At 34.8% G+C, this 17,150-nt stretch overlaps 1 protein-coding gene across 4 annotated transcripts in view; it reads left to right on the forward strand.

The window, feature by feature from the left end:
• LOC139134115 (mitochondrial enolase superfamily member 1-like) overlaps positions 1–17,150 on the forward strand; it is a 103,371-nt gene that overhangs the window by 53,109 nt on the left and 33,112 nt on the right. Inside the window, exons 7-15 of one of the 4 annotated variants that reach the window (XR_011552721.1) lie at positions 381–451; positions 1,798–1,880; positions 2,542–2,664; positions 4,641–4,775; positions 5,465–5,636; positions 6,137–6,236; positions 7,280–7,361; positions 7,654–7,985; positions 8,131–8,488. Coding sequence is in view for 3 of the 4 variants with exons in the window: in XM_070701030.1 (XP_070557131.1) it covers positions 381–451; positions 1,798–1,880; positions 2,542–2,664; positions 4,641–4,775; positions 5,465–5,636; positions 6,137–6,236; positions 7,280–7,361; positions 7,654–7,764 (877 nt within the window). In the remaining variant the exon portion in view is untranslated. Of the gene's footprint in view, positions 1–380; positions 452–1,797; positions 1,881–2,541; positions 2,665–4,640; positions 4,776–5,464; positions 5,637–6,136; positions 6,261–7,279; positions 7,362–7,653; positions 8,489–17,150 lie in introns of those variants that run through there. The other 3 variants (XM_070701030.1, XM_070701033.1, XM_070701031.1) reach the window with 3 other exon arrangements.

Here is a 17,150-nt window from a genome sequence, read left to right on the forward strand (position 1 = left end):
GACAATCATTTAATATTCCCTATACCAAAAGGTGGACAAAATCCTGAAAGTCTAATAAAGACTGTGATAGTTTAACTCCATCATAGTTTAACTCCATCATGTTCATAAGTACCGTAGACCACCACTGTGGTGCTGTTCTTTGATTTAACCCTATTGAAGGGAGACCAGGCTGACTGTTAAAGCACATGGAAGTGTCTCACCCTTTCAACACTATGCTTTATCAATGGTGAGTGTGGACCTGTTTATAGGGCTTTGGGGAGAACAGGTTATCTTCAATGGAGTTAGGCTCAAGCTTGGTCATGATAATTTTCTTCAATACTACGTCATCTTGAAGAAAAAGTCTCCGATGATGATATGTATCATATATTTTTTCTTTGCAGAACTGATGTTTTAACGAGAGAAGAAGCTCTTGAAATTCTCAGGTCAAATGCAGCATCTAAACACCAAAGAGGTTAGAAGTAAATATCAGTAAATAACTATTGATGAGAGTTTGCATCATTTGATTAAAAACTTTAAGCTGTCCCTGACACTTATTGTGTCAATAATAACTGTTTTATATTTCCTTCTTGGAAAATCATTTTAATTATTAATCATGTAGGTTAAAGTTCAGAGGTCAGCATGTCATCATTGGGTGAAAGTTTACTGTCCTATGTTTCAGAGGCAAATGTTCTTTCTTTGAGTTCAAATGTCAACATCGTCAGAGGCAAAAGGTTGCATATCTGTTACATTCACTTTGATCATTTTTTTACGGGCATTCTGCATGGTGAGAAAAAGATATATCTTGACATCAGGTTCCTTCTCATCAATGAGATTGGTGAGAAAATGTGACAGGAATGCAACTTTCTTCAATCAAGTATCATCCTCATTGTACTTTCTAACTAATCACTTACATGTATCATGTCAACAATAATTGTCTTTGCATTTTCTTCTGGAAAGTCATTTTAATTTATTAATTATGTAGGTAAAAGTTTAGAGGTCAGTATGTCATCATTGGGTCAAAATGTACTGTCCTGTTTCAGAGGCAAATGTTCTTTCTTTGAGTTAAAATGTCAAAGGTCACATCTTCAGGCAAAAGGTTGCATACCTGTTATGGCACTTTAAAGTTGATCTAGACCCTCCTTCCAACTAATGAGCTTTTTAAACATTCTTTGAATTTAAGTGACATTTTTTGAATCATGGCCGCACCAGTATCTGTCAGTTGTTATATTTCCTTACATGAGCAAGAGCTTTCTTTTAAGGCTTTTTATGAGCAAATTAGGGAGAAGTAATGTAACTTAATGTCAGATTTACTACTGAATATCCTGCCCCCACCATCTCATTGTCTGAAATATACAGGAGTCTGATTAAAATGTACGCAGACGGTTATGGATGACACCGATGACATATTAAAGAGATTTCCTGCTAGAAACACAATATCCATTAACATGCCAATACAAGGCTATGGCTGTTTCTGAAATAGATACATGTAATTCAGGTCTTCTATCAAAAGTTACATTTTGTAGTAGTTCACCTTTTTATGCAACAATGAAGTAAGAGCCTATAATAAAAATTTTCCAGTTACATATAGCAAGATAATTTAAAAAACTTTGACCTCATTCATAAATTAAAAAAAAAACTAAACCATTAGACAAGAGCAGCCAGTACTTTGAATAATTTTGGCACATTGATGCTAAAAAAATCTGCTGAAGAAATAAAAAATTATCAGCATAGCAAATTCAGTATCACATATCAATGTTTCCATGGTTACTGGATAGCAACAACAAGACTTTTAATCAACACTGACCTCTGACATTTCAGAGCAGGAGTTACTGGAGAGTGGTTTCCCTGCCTACACAACATCAGTTGGTTGGCTTGGTTACAGTGACGAGACTCTGACACAGGTATTCATAACTGCTCACATATACTACCTGTGCACTTAAGAGTATTTGCAGTATCTCATGTTTAACTCTTTTCTCGTGACGTTTTAACCCTGTATGTTGTCTTCGTCTCAGTCCCTTTATTCACAACAATTGCATAAACATCACATGTTATTTATCACAGCCGAAACCAATTGCACAAACAAAACACACTGTGACTCACATTGTATCAGTCTCCATATTATACTTAAAACTTTATCTGTAAGATTCCATGTTTTCCAGTACTTTTTCAAGATGCTTAGCATTCACCTTCGCCTTTATAGTTGTAATGATATAGAATTGATGTTATTATTGACAACTGAATTTCAGTCCTGACTCCAAGTATTCTATCAATGATAACACTGCATATTGCAAACAGTGCATTGTGATGGCAAGGCCATTTAATTAATACTTTTCATTTTAATAAAAATCTCTAAAGAGAACATCTTTTGTGCTTAAGAGTGAAAAGAAAATAATGCTATCAGAAGTTACAGCTTTTACTGCATAATCCGTCAGTCACATGATATTGCATTGATTACATGTACATTGCATCATTCATTATTACGCACAAGGTGACCAATTTTACTGTTCATATACTTGAGTGATTTTTTATGTCTCTTCAAATTGTCGATTGCATCCAATTCAGTTATGCAACAAAGCCCTGGAGGAAGGCTGGACAAAGTTCAAGGTCAAAGTTGGAGCAAACCTCCAAGATGACAAAAGAAGATGTGCTTTAATAAGAAAGATGATTGGATGGGAAAACAAAATGGTACTTCGAGTATTTTACATTTTTAGCTACTATAGACTATAGTCTATAGAAGCTATTGGGATGGGTATCCGTCCGGCGTCCGTCGTCAGTCTGTATGTATGTATGTATGTATGTATGTATGTATGTCCGTTTGTGAGGCGTCCGTCCACTCAAATATCTTGAGAACCGCAGTACTTACTGATTTGATATTTGTTGTGTAGATGAAAAATATGATTTTGAGAAACTATTTTTTTTAATTTTTTGATATTGTTGAAAATAGGCAAATTAATGCCAAAAAAGGTGTTTTTGGTAAAAAATCTTCTTCTTCATAACCGCTGGTCAGACAGCTTTGTTATTTGGTATACAGGTTCCTAGGGATAACCCAACTTAGATTTGTTCAAATTGTGATGAAATATGCAAATGTGTATTTTTAAGGAATTTTTTTGTCATTTTTGGTCAAAATTTAACTTACATTGTATGTAATTCTTGTACTGTATAAACCCTCACAATTCACCCAGAAAAAAATAATATGATTTTAAATAATTGAATTAATTAGGAAATCATCAAAGCCAAAATAATTTTAGTGTGGAATTATCAGAAAGTTCAACACTTTTTGACAGTTCATAGTGAAATGCTTACCATCTTGGAGGATTAAAACATGTATAGGCAACTTTCCTGAATCCCAACTTTGATATATCCCAACTTTGATATATTCTGAACCACCATTTATGTTATCGAAAGAAATTGCTCATAATAGTTTGTCATGATAGGGTGGTCAAATAAATAGAGATAGAGAAAGTTCTAATTTCCATTTATGGTTGACTTGGTAAGGATAAAATAAGATTACTTTTTGAGGAAAAAAATAGAGTGGTCAATTAAAGAGTGGTCAAGTGATAGGTTGTCAAAGTGATAGGGTTTTTATGGTAAAGCTGGGCTGTAAGATTCCTTGTGCTATTTATAGCAATATGCAATCTGTGTAAACAGTGCAATGAAAGTGTAACATGATTCCTTATAATGCTTTGGATAACCTTGACTTCTTAAGTTACAAACATTTGTCTCTTCAGTGTCTTTCTCTGAGTACATACAGTCTCAACTTATTCAACAGAACTTACTTACAATGTTAATTTGAAAGTTAAAATGTGCTTGGTTAATAATGAAAATACTGATATTAAAAGATAACCCGCTCAAGATTCTTTATAACCTGACAGATATGCTGTTTTATTATGACGTAAATCTTGATTTAAGCAAATCTTGTTTATGTTAATTAGAATGTAATTAACTCTCGTTTATTTGCTATTATAGACTAATATAGTCTCGAATCTCATGAAATATGCAAATCTGTATTTTTACGGAATTTTTTTCCATTTTTGGTCAGGCCATCCTGAAATGAGCTATCAAAGATATCCACCTTCATCAATACGTGTGTCACAAAAGGTTATTCTCTACATAACACAGCAGAGCTCTGTCAACTGTTGAGTCGATTGTTTTTTCGAAACCGCTGGTCAGACAGCTTCAATATTTGGTTTACATGTCCCTAGGATGACCTTAGTGAGATTGTTTCATACAGTCAGGAAATACTTAATTTTGCATCCATGTCTATAGTAGCTTCAGGGACTTTGGCCCTATGTTTATACTCTTTCTTTGTTTAGCAGATCAGCTCAGGTATATGATAGCCTACCATTCGTTTCTTTTTTTAAATTTATCCTAATATACTTGTGTAGAACAAATATCATTCTGGGAAAATTGAAGTTTTTTTTTAGCCTACTTTACCTTCTGTGAAATTACAAAACTCTTCTGATTAATTTGGTTCCTTATTTCATTTTTTGTGTAGAATTGCAAATATATACCAGTACATGTGGATTAGCATAATGACTGCAAAAATTAAAATCTAAATGTTGCTATCTTGATGTGAAAAACACATTCTTTTATCTAAAAAACTAAGACTTTGTGATTGATAAAACATGAATGAAAATACTGATTTCGATGCTTATTTTCAGATGAGTGATGCAAATCAGAGGTGGGATGTCAATGAAGCAATTGATTACATGAAAGAATTGGCTGAATTCAAACTCTGGTGGATAGAGGAACCAACATCTCCTGATGATGTCTTGGGGCATGCAACCATAGCAAAGGTCAGCACCATTTTTGTCATCTTTGGTGTTTGTTTGTTCATTCACATGAAGTAGATGCAATGAAAAGAGAGTGACACTTATATTCCCAAGATTGTGAAGTTTATTGATGTCTTAACTGAGTGAATCAAAACAATAAATGTCAAGTCTTTTCTCCTTATTGTTGCGTGAGTTAAGTCAATGTGTGACCACATAGTCAGCAAACCTCTAACATATGTAAGTACAAAGTCTACAGCTATACATATAACATACATATAACATACATGTAAGAGCTATACAATATAACAGTGAAAGTAAAACATGCTTCATACAAAGGACAGGGTAGGACAATCAATTAAGTCTGTGATCTGTACAGAACCATAACTGGATACCAAGAGGCTGGTGAGCTTGTCTAATTACCTCTGTCTATAGATGTGAAGAAGTGATATGGCTGTAGCCTTATAACCACCACACTTTGATACATCCCTATATTGTTATTTACCTGTTCAACAAATTATGGCTGGAACATGTCCACATACCGGTAGTTGTCATTGATAACAATGGGCTTGGGGCAAACCAAGATGATTAAATATTTACTAATGTGGGTGAACATATGCACAGGGAAGTATAGGATGAACTGGTGACAAGTCATCCAGAAACAAATGTGTACTTGATACACATACAGTATCTGAAATTCTTTTTCCATAATGCAGGCATTGAATCCAATTGGCATAGGTGTAGCAACTGGAGAGCATGCTCAAAACAGAGTCATCTTCAAACAACTGCTACAAGCAAAAGCTATACAATTTTGTCAGATTGATTCGTGTCGAGTTGGTGGTGTTAACGAAAACTTAGCAATTATCCTCATGGCAAAGAAATTTGGTGGTAAGTATGTCAGTATATAGAAAGGAAACAATTTTATAATTTTATCACCTTATGCATTCTGACAAATTGAAATAATGCTAAAACAATAGATCAGAACAACAGGATATTGCAATGCATTGTTAGTAAAAAGCAGACTTCTTATCACAGCAGGAGAGAGAAATGTGATCCAATAAATTCCTTTAATACAGATGTCAATGTTCTCATGGCAAAAAAGTTCTGTTTGTTTTTAAACTAGCTAAGCACATGCATCTGCTCAATTTGTTTGGGTCTTTGTATAAAATTCCTGTGTAATTTAAAGCCTTAGTTGGCTTCAGTAATCTTATGTATGTTACCAGTAGAAATCTACCATGTTGAAAATATGGTCAACAGCCTCAGACTTTTTAAGACTCACTTAGGTTGCAAAAGTGTGGTATTTAAGTACTAAGAATTGAATGCTTACACTAAATTTATTCATGTCAAAGTCTTAGACTTCACACCAAATTCTTCTTATCTCTTGACAGTTCCTGTTTGTCCACATGCTGGAGGTGTTGGTCTCTGTGAGTTGGTTCAACATCTCAGTATGTTTGATTATATCTGCGTATCAGCCTCCTTAGAAAACAGGTGACAATTTCTGAAACATCTGTGGTAAAATCATACTACTTTATAAAATCTAATATCTCATTTGAAACTAGAGTGTATATAGAAAATAAACAATTTTGTTTTGTATTACCTATTCTCATTCTAAAATGGTAGGGTTGAACAACTGAAATTCAAAAGAGTGATTACAATCATGATAAGCAAACGTGAAATGACTCCTACTCAAGCTGTGTTGAATTATTGCCAAACAAAGTCGTTGGTACAAAGAAGATAATGTGAACATTTCACTGAATTTGACCAGGTCAGAGTGGACCATAAAGCTGCATAAATTTACACTTCTTTCACATCCAACTTATTACTGCTTGTCATGCTAAAAGGTGAACCCAAAAATAAATAACTTTTGGGTCGACAAATTAATGAAAATTGAGTGAATCTTTGCAAAAAAAAATGATTTTGAGGAAAATACACTGTGATGTATGCAACACCACAGTAAGATTGGTAGTACTACACATAATACCATTCCACAAAAATTCACTCATTCGCCAATTTCAAAATGGCAGATTGGGAAAAAAATGGCAGTCAAATTACCTCATATCACTTGGTTGCTCCAAATCCGTTTTCTCACCTCAGCATTATTATTGAAAATTACATATTGAGACAATGTTAACTTTTTGTGTTCTTTTAGAAAGGCTAATAAAGAAATGTTGTTTGTTTGCTTTTGTTTCATTGAACTCTGCATAAATGAGCTATGACAGTTTACCTGCAGCCAAAGTTTTTTAATTTCAAGATAGTAAAGTAATCATGCATTTAATACAAGTGAATGGAGTAATTACAGTCTCATTGTAATGGTATCCTTCCGTTAACACAAGAACCAGTTCGCAAATTTCATTGGTTGTTTGCACTGAAAAATGATCTTACAAATTTCATTGTAGCAGTATACTTCTGAAAGCACAATAAAGTAGAAAAATTACATGTCGGACAAATTACAACTAACTAACCTTTGTTCTAAATTTAGAAATGTTTAAAATCGTAATTATGAAAACTAATTGATTTTTGATTCTTGACAGAGTAATTGAATATGTTGATCATCTCCATGAACATTTTAAAGATCCTGTTATAATCAGAAATGGTTGCTACATGCCTCCAAAGGTGAGTATCCTTTGTAACTATTGACCTGTATAGGGGTGAGGGGGTATTTTTCCATTGTGCGCCCTCACAGGCAAGTTTCACAGTGTTGTTAGCCCCGTACTTTTAGGTCTGTGTTTATTATGTACCTTGAGCTCTCTGTCAGTAGGAACATGAAAATGGTTCACAATAACATCACCTGGCTATTTATATAACAAATGATAACCGCTGCATCCACCAAGCAGGTGAACATTAATCTGTGTAAATTACAGTGTTCAAAATTATCTCAATCTTTGTCTTGTCTATCTTCCTTCAGCTTCCTGGATATTCCATAGAGATGAAACCGGAATCAGTTTCAGATTATGAGTATCCTACTGGCAAAGCCTGGCAGCAACTGACTAAGGAAGGCAAGTTCCAAGCTCCGTAAGGAAGAACTGCAATGGAGGAATGAAGATGATTATGATAAATGTGTAGGACACTTGCACACATTAAGAATTGAATGCTTATTCAGTTCAGAGAAGATGGATCAAATCGTACCTGGTCCAATAACATTTTTAGCAGATGAAGGATCGTAAACTTCAACAGTCTCGTTTGCAGTCAATTCAAACACAGCAAAAACAATGCTTTTTAGTGGGTTAAAACTTCAAGGTTTTTTGTGTATATTGCCGTATAATAATTGGGTACTCTAGGTGCATTTCAAAATTGACAGATTCAAGGCACTGAGGAATGCAGTTCTGAATCAGTTTTCAGAAAATTCTTGGTCAGATTCAAACCTACAACAAAAGCAAACAAGTCTGCAATTAAATCAATCGATGAAATCCCCATCTCTGAAGGAAAGGCGGTTCAATAACTGAGCTTAGTATTTTACTCTGTAAATTTTTTCTTTCTTGTCAGGTCATGCTTTATTTTCCTTTGAAAGTAATGTTAACGTGTAATCATTTTCTGTCAGGGGTAATTGCCAATTACGTAGGAATAACTGTCACCTGGAAAAATACACAACGGAGGCTTGCAATGAATATTGGTATAGTAAGACTAACAAATACATATAGAAATGGACTCAGATCAGGGCTTGTTTACTCTTTTAACGATTCACATGAAAAATGTCATGTCAAAAATGTAATTCTGGAATAAAGTAACTTTATTTTAGGAGATCCTTTCTTTGTTGTTCATAACTGTCTGGAAAGATATAGACTACATATTTTCCAGTTGACCAGAGAGACAAAAAGTTCAACTGATTTTTACCATGAATTGGCAGAAGTCACAAGCAAACCTATTACCTTAACAATGCTTGTGAAGTCTTGTCTTCTATGATATTCAATACCTAATTTGTGGAAGAATGTATCATGGGATATTGGAAGCTCTAAATACTTTTCCAACACATAAGACACACTCACTAAAGAGCTCTCTGAAAACCTGCAGTGCACAAGTATTTGTGATGGTTTTGTTACATTTATATTGAATTCTTGTCCAGACTAAAATCACTTGTTAACAATTATATTACATGAATGCATTCTGTGGTCTACAGGCTGAGTTGACACACTAGGTATAAACTGTGTATCTCAATATACTTTTGGGAGTAAGCAACTGTAATTGTCTCGAAAAACAAAAATAGTTTTAAAATCATCCAAAAGTTACAAGCTTCTTTTGCTTTAATAACATTCATTGTTTGATTTTAAAAGTGGTATGTTATATTCCCAGCTGTTAGACACCATGATTTTGTTGTCGAGTTGACTGTTCTGTGCTTGTCATCATTGCTTGTTATACACAATGTCTGATCATCAAGTAACAAAGATGTTACATATACTGACTTATTGCAATAATGCAGTTCAACCGGATTAATCTTGTGTGTATGTTTTTTCAGTACAGACTCTAGTGAAGGAAAACAGGGACGCGGTCTCACATTAACCATGGACAAAAGAATTCAAATTTGTAAGTACGAAATCAACTCTGCCAATTTAGTAAATTTTTAGGGGTAGCATTTGCAAAGTACAAAGTATTGACTTGATTTTTTCGTTCTTTTTGTCAAACAGCCTGTATGCCACTTTGTGTTAAGAATATGGCAAAATTTAACTTCGTTATTTTTTTCTTATAATCTATAGCATGAGTAAGAGGGATGTACAAAACAAAGTAATATTATTATATTACCATGGCTTAGAAATCAATTTGAACTTTGGTTTGTGATGTTTGAAATGATACTAAATTTCTGCATGTGTATTACGGCTGAGTGTTCAATTGGGAATGCATCTTAGAAAATTACTCCTGCAATATTATTAATGTTCATCTGCGACAGGAGACCGTGGAACAAAGGACAGGAACTGTACCTTTTATTTGGGTACTTTTCCCCCATATTTTTTTAATAAAAAGTCTAATTTTGGTGGCCCTAATAAGTATTTCATGGCAAGGTAATGTCTATATAGGCCTTACCTTTCGAGAACCCTTCCCTCACATTTCTTGATGTTCCAAAATATTTCTCAGGGCCATGAAGGTTTTATTAATTAATACCTCATTGAACATTACCATATGAATCAAATTATCTTTCGCACATTTTGGATGCAACACTGACATTACAAAGTCATGTTGGGTGTGGACCTGATATGAAACAGTACAGCTTTACTTCTGGATTGATACTGCTATGATGTAATTTGTTTAAATTGTTCAACTCTCACACTGTTTCACTTCCTATGAATAGCTGTATGCATGTGTGCCACCCCTTTGAGTATGGTTTACAGCAGCTTGGTCTAAGTAGGGTCTACAAATTCTGCTACATGTATTTCAGGATTAATGGGGCCTACATTTACCAGTCTTGCTATGATTCACATCACGATTTTCACCGGATTATAATATGATTTTGATCGTGTTACTTGACACTGAGGGAAGGACAAGAAAGCATGTTGAGTGAGATACGATAAAGGAAACATCAATCTATGATTCATTAATATCAAATAAGATGTCGCAATTTGTTCACATATAACCTTTGACATTGCTGCAAACCACTATTTTTTTAATTTAAGAGAAGCATAAGTTACATGAACACTGAGAGCTGACACATTGGGGAGGAAATACAATCCCTGCTTTTGTTCAAATTATAAATGCCCAATGCAGTATACCTATTACTTTAACACGTATTTCTGTTAGCATGTTGAAATATCCAGTACTGGGCTTGTTAACATAAACTGGGGCTAAATCAAATTCAAACTAAGAAGTATGGCACCAAAAGTCACCTAGCAAAGACATTACAGTCAAGATCGCTTGGCTAAATCCCCACACATAAAAATAATGGTCCTATAACCATGCTTAGTATTCAGATAGACAATATTTCTGACCACTTCCACATACCGGTATATTCTCTTGACTAAGAATGGGTGGTCAATTAAATAATATTCTTTGTACTTGTTAACTTTTTTAGCTCTGCTGTCAGCGACGCGGAGCTTATCAAATAGGTTGATTTTCTGTCATAGTCCGTTGGCGTCGTCGTCCGTTGTCTTCGTCAGTCGTTGTCCGTCAACAATTGCCTTCTCCTCTGAAACCGCAAGTCCAATTGCTTTGAAATTTTATATGCAGTTCACTTGGGGTGAGCTCATTTAAGTTTGTTCAAATCGTGGTGAAATTTGCATATTTTGGTTTTTTGGGGGCATTTTTTGCTGTTTTTGGTAAAAAAATCTTCTCTGAAACCGCTCGTCCGATTGCTTTGAAATTTGATATGCAGTTTACTTAGGGTGACTTCAGTCAGATTTTCAAATTGTGGTGAAATTTGCATATTTGTATTTTTAAGGCAATTTTTGTCGTTTTTGGTAAAAAAATCTTTCAAAATCTTCTTCAAAACTACCAGTCAGATAGCTTTGATATTTGGTACATAGGTCCCTAGGGATGATCTATTTCAGATTTGTTCAAATTGTGGAGAAATATGCAAATTTGCATTTTTAAGGCAATTTTTGCCATTTTTGGTCAAAAAATGTATTTCTCAAAAAGTACTGGTCTGATAGCTTTGAAGTTTGGTATTCAGGTTCCTATATATGAACTAAGTAATATATATTGAATTTCTGATGAAATCTGTAAGATTGTATTTTTGGGGCAATTTTTGCCATTTTTGGTCAAAAAATGTGTATTTCCCAAACTACTCATCTGATAGCTTTGAAATTTGGTATACAGGTTCCTATAGATAACCTAAATTATATTTATTGAAATTATGATGAAATCTGTAAGATTGTATTTTTCGGGCAATTTTTTCCATTTTTGGTCAAAAATGTGTTCCTCAAAAAGTACTGGTCTACTAGCTTTGAAATTTGGTATACAGGTTTCTACAGATAAACTGAGTAATATATATTGTATTTCTGATGAAATCTGTAATTTTGTATTTTCGGGGCAATTTTTGCCATTTTTGGTCAAAAAATGTGTTTCTCAAAAAGTACTGGTCTGATAGCTTTGAAATTCGATATGCAGGTTCCTACAGATGAACTTAATGTGATATTTTGAAATTATGATGAAATCTGCAATTTTGTATTTTTGGGCAATTTTTGCCATTTTGGTCAAAAAATTTGTTTCTCAAAAACTTCAAGTCGATAGCTTTGATATTTGGTATACAGTTTCCAAGGGATTATTGCAATATATGATATATTAAAATTATGGTGAAATCTGCAATTTTTATTTTTGGGGCAATTTTTGCCATTTTTGGTCAGAAAATTTTATTCTCAAAAAACTACTTGTCAGATAGCTTTGGTTGACATGTTCTTAGGGATGATCCGATGTGATATATTCAAATTATGATGAAATCTTCAATTGTGTATTTTTGCAGCTATTTTAGCCACTTTTTTCTGGCCACTGAAATGAGCTATCAAAGATTTCCACCTTCTTCATCAACATGTGTCAAAAATAGTTATTCTCTACATAAACACAGCAGAGCTATATCGGCCGCTAGGTCGCTTGTTCTTAGTGAAACTTTGTAATTTTTAAATTAACCACTCTTTTATACTTTGTATGGTTAATGTCGTGAGTTTCATGAATTACTGAATATAAAGGATAATTTTCATCGTTGCATTTTCAAAAATTCATTTCTGACACTTTTAGCCACTAAAAAGGTGGATTAAAAGAAACTCTTAGCCTTCCATAAAAATGTGCAGCTTAAACAAAACTTTTCCCAACTCTCAAATGATTCACAACTGTCAAATGAAATGAAAAGCAAAAAGCTCAAAATTATTTGCTTGTAATTCTTAAATACAAAAACTATATACATACTCTGCATATTGAATGTTAAACATTGAATAATGAATATAAATTTATGTGCAGGTATGGTTAGATTGATCAAAGAATTTCCTCCTTACAGAATAAACTGCAAAGCTTATCTAAAATTCTTCAAGAGCTACAGGTAGTTTGCTTCAACTTTGAACCATTGTACATGTATTGACATGGGATGTTAATTCATGTGGAACTTTAAGGTACATACCGTCATGAGAATACCTGCATTCAGACTTGTGCGATTCTGTTAACTCTACTCTCTGACATCAGTGCCATTCTCAGTTTCTGCCAAAACATCCTCCTTCCCAAGTCATTCTCAGGCCATTCCAGGTACTTCTTCGTCATGAGTATTTTCCGCAGCACTCGTGGCATCATATCATCTGGGATTTCCTGCAGCATCACCATCAATATGACATCCTTCTTCTCTTCAAATAACTGGGTTTGTGCCATCCTCATTTCAAAGTAACACCACTCACTTTGTGCAAAGTGAGGAGATAGTAAAAGAAGTGTTTTGTTGCTGTTCTCAATACTGTTCAGAATGTTTTCAAATATGTCATCGCCTGGCATAAAATCCCGTTCATGGATACACAACTTGAAATTATGTTGATCAGTATTTTCTAAGTTAGGAATCAATTCCTGCATGACCCACTCTCCATCATGCTCATTGTACACCACAAATGCATCATATTTTTTCTCCAATGGTTGTTCTTCATCGTTTACTTGCAATTGATAGCCACCACGTCGTAGTTTTAGCATGAATAATAAGTAGCGTATGTGCCATCGAAATCGAATTCCAACAACTATTGTCAGAGATATAACAAATGCAAAACATGTGATCGGAACAGAGATGAGAACAGTCAAGTTACACTCCAATCCAAAGTCTAATGTTAACACAGAAACATCATCCATATACTGAGGAATGGCACACTTTGGAGCTTCTGTCAGAAAAACTGTCTTGTCATTTTAAGCCACTTCACAAAACTTTCCATTTCACATTTTGAGCAAGAGAAGGGATTTTCATGAATTGTCAGAGTCTTTAGATTAGGTAGTGACCTAAGCAGGTTTGTGTTGACCTTTGTGAGTTGGTTGGAACTAATGTCCAAGGATTGTAGATATGCAAGGGAGTCTGAAATCACATCCATGTATTCAAGTGTATGTAAAGATTTCAGAGAGAGTTCTTCAAGGTTTGGAAACAAGTTCAAAAGGGCCATCAGTTCTTTCTTACTTTCTGACCATATACTGTTATGTAATTTAAGAGTTTTCATGTTTTTCCAAGGTTCATAATTTGTTATGCTGAGACAGTTTTTGTTGATAATTTGACATTCACCATTGTTTTCATAACTCATGCATATAGTATCAACCTGTACTCCCTCAATGTCAATTGTCTCCAGCTTGGACAGGTTGGCACTTTGCAGTGTGCAAAACATAAATGCATTGGTTTCATCACTGTTAAATAAAGAAGCCTGTCTTGATTTTAGGAAACCAGATAAATGGAAGTACTCCAGTGATGGAACATCCTCTAGGCACAAGACTGCTGGAGAGAATATACTTACAGATAATTGTTTGAGGTGTTTTAAGCCTACTAGGTAATGTATGCAGTTTGGAACATGATCCGAATTGGTCAAGTCATTTCCTTTCAGATAGAGTGCTTCTAGTGATGTGAGGAAGGAAAATGCAGCCTCAGGTAGATAATGAATATCATTGTAAGACAGGTCGAGAGTAATTAGATTTGGAAGGGAAGTGAAACTGTCAGGATGGATAGCTGTAAAACTATTGTATGAGAGATCTATTTCTACCAGGGAGGAAACTTCTACAAATATGTTGGGAGGGATTTCTCCCGAGAATTTATTGAAGTTGAGATGTAGATATTTAAGCTTGGGAAGGTTAGAAGCACTTTGAGACACCTCGGTGATGTTTGATAAATTGTCCCGTGTCAGGATTAGTGAAGTCAAATTATCCAGGCCATTGAAAGCTCTGCTATCAATGGAAACAAGGTCACGTACTCTTATACTGATCGTCTTTAAATGTCGCAGCCACAGAAATACTCCGGGTGAAAGTACAACATTGCTGCTCAAGGGGTAAAGGGATATATGTAGTTTTTCCAGACTTGTCTCATGAAGTCCTTTGAAAGTTATATTTGTGATCTCATTCAGACTTTCAAGATGCAGTGACTTGATTTTGAGTGCCTAAGATCGCCAAGCACCTCAACTAAATCTTGAGTTTTAGAGTTCATCCTATTCAGAAAGATATTTTTTACCAACTGCACAATGAAACTAACAGCCTTGTTGTCATCAAACATGACATCCTGCAATGTGGGAACATATGGTAAAAACTCATTAAACGCATTGGCCAACATGTCACAGGCAGTAAGCACAAGCCTCTCTAGTTCATGAAATGGTTTCAAATTCATTCTTGTGCAATTGTCAAGAAAACAATTCCAATTAAGTGTTATTTCTCTGATTTTAACTAGTGCTTGCAATGCTGTTTGTGGAAAACAATCTAGGTTGTTCTTATCCAAATTGATAATTTTCAGCTCTGTTAAATCTTGAAATATTCCATTTGGTAAAGTTGAAATTCCATTACTATCAAGGTACAATGCATTTAACAGTCCAAGACCATTGAACAATGTTGGAGACAACTTATTCAAATCATTTTTTGACAGGATTAGAGTCTTAAGGTTCTTCAGATGAAAAAGTAGTTTTTCAGGAATATGATTCAGTGAATTTTTCTGCAGGTCTAAGATTTCTAGGCTTTGAAGTTCGCTGAATGATTTGCCACTGATTAAAATAATTTCATTGGATGATAGATTTAGTTGTTGCAGTTGATTCAGCCCTTTGAAGGAAGCAGAACCAGTTTCGTTGATTTGATTCCATGACAAATCCAGATGAGTTGAAAATTCTGGAAAGTTGTCCGTAACATGTTTAAACTCACTACCAGAGCAATCAATGTGAGTCTGTTTATATACCTTGCATATGGGCTGCTGTGTAACCGTCTGGAAACTCTGTACCAGTAGGATGACTGTCAAGCAGAGAGAAGCCATTGTAGTGAGAATTATTGGTTGACTCTCCGAGTTTTGATGCGGTTGTCAGGGTTGTCAGGTCTCGTCTGAATTATGTTTGCCTCAAAGTTTTTATCTGAAATAACAAATCAATTGAGATGAAAGAAGTTCTGGCATTGGTTCTCTAGAGTTTGTGTATGAAAGTTAGATGACAAAATTTATAATCCTCTCAGCGGTTTCACTTCCTCTTTCAGTACCTTTCAGCTATTTCACTGCCGTTACACCTGATTTCACTACCTTGTTATTGCAAATAAGCAATCTAATCCTGATTAGTCTTTTCATAGTGCCACCCACTGTACACTTAGTTGAAAGTTCATTGTATTCAGTTCACCAACTTAGAGAAGCGGCCACTATAATATTTTTGGAGAATCCTGTCAGCAAAATGCAAATAGTGATTTTACAAATGAAACATTAAAAACAAAATGACATCAAATATCTATCAGAAAAAAGGCAATTTAGTTTATTTGGCATGTGATGGATATGGTCAGGACTTATCTTTACTGAACTTCAGCTGAAGTTCAACTGACCAGAAAAATAGTTCAAACATTTCTTACAGAACCCTGTCCAAAGATCCATTGGCTTAAGTTTGGTCATCTTTTTATTGTGTTTGTTCTGTGTATCATCTGCAGTTTCTGGTTTGAATCCCTGAACCATGGAGAAATTCCATATATTTAGCTCATAAAAACCGGTATACCCCTATATGAGTATAATCTGCATTGTTATTGTTTAAATTTTGTATTCAGGTTCGGACTAGAATACATTTATCAACAACAACAATGGTCATTTCACATATAGGGGCTGTGTTGGCAAGCAGGACACTGGGCATTGGTGATGATGATCGGATTATAATAAAATTCTGTAGTTGATACATTGAAAAGTTACAGCTAAAAATGTCCCGTGAATTAAAGTACATCTTAGATTATTATTGACATCAGTACTCAATGTTGAGCCATTTACAGGGATTTTAGGCAAATAGATTTATCACATGCATCAGTTAAATGAAAAAGAATTATTATCATAAATCTAGCAAGGGAACAATAGAATTTTGCGTGCGCTAAAAAAGCAGTACGGAACGCCCGTTCCCTAACACGTACTGTTTCAAGGCGCCCCATCTCCTGCAGCTGCATCTGCGCATTCAAGGGACCCATTGGACAAGTGCCAGAACATGTCTCGCGCGTGTAGTGTACACACACTATCTAGAACTTGCAGAAGCGCGTCCGGGATAGCATTCGACACTTGCGCTATAAATCGGAAGAAAATTGTTGACAACTCAACTGCACGAAAACGGTCGCTACTCTGACAATTTGATGCCTTAGTCAAGAATGTAAAAGGTATAATAAGGTTATTACGAAAATACCGCAAAGGATGCACTTAGGTGCTGCACATGCTGCTAACCGATAGGCCTAAGCTGCGCCAATATCCCCGTGCATCATAAGAACTTCATAATATCAGGGGCACGACTGACAAGCCTGCCTTGAATGTGTCATATTGAAAATTAGGTACATTTAGATTCATCAGTGTCA

This window comes from Ptychodera flava, chromosome 5 (assembly GCF_041260155.1).
Source record: "Ptychodera flava strain L36383 chromosome 5, AS_Pfla_20210202, whole genome shotgun sequence".
NCBI lineage: Eukaryota > Metazoa > Hemichordata > Enteropneusta > Ptychoderidae > Ptychodera > Ptychodera flava.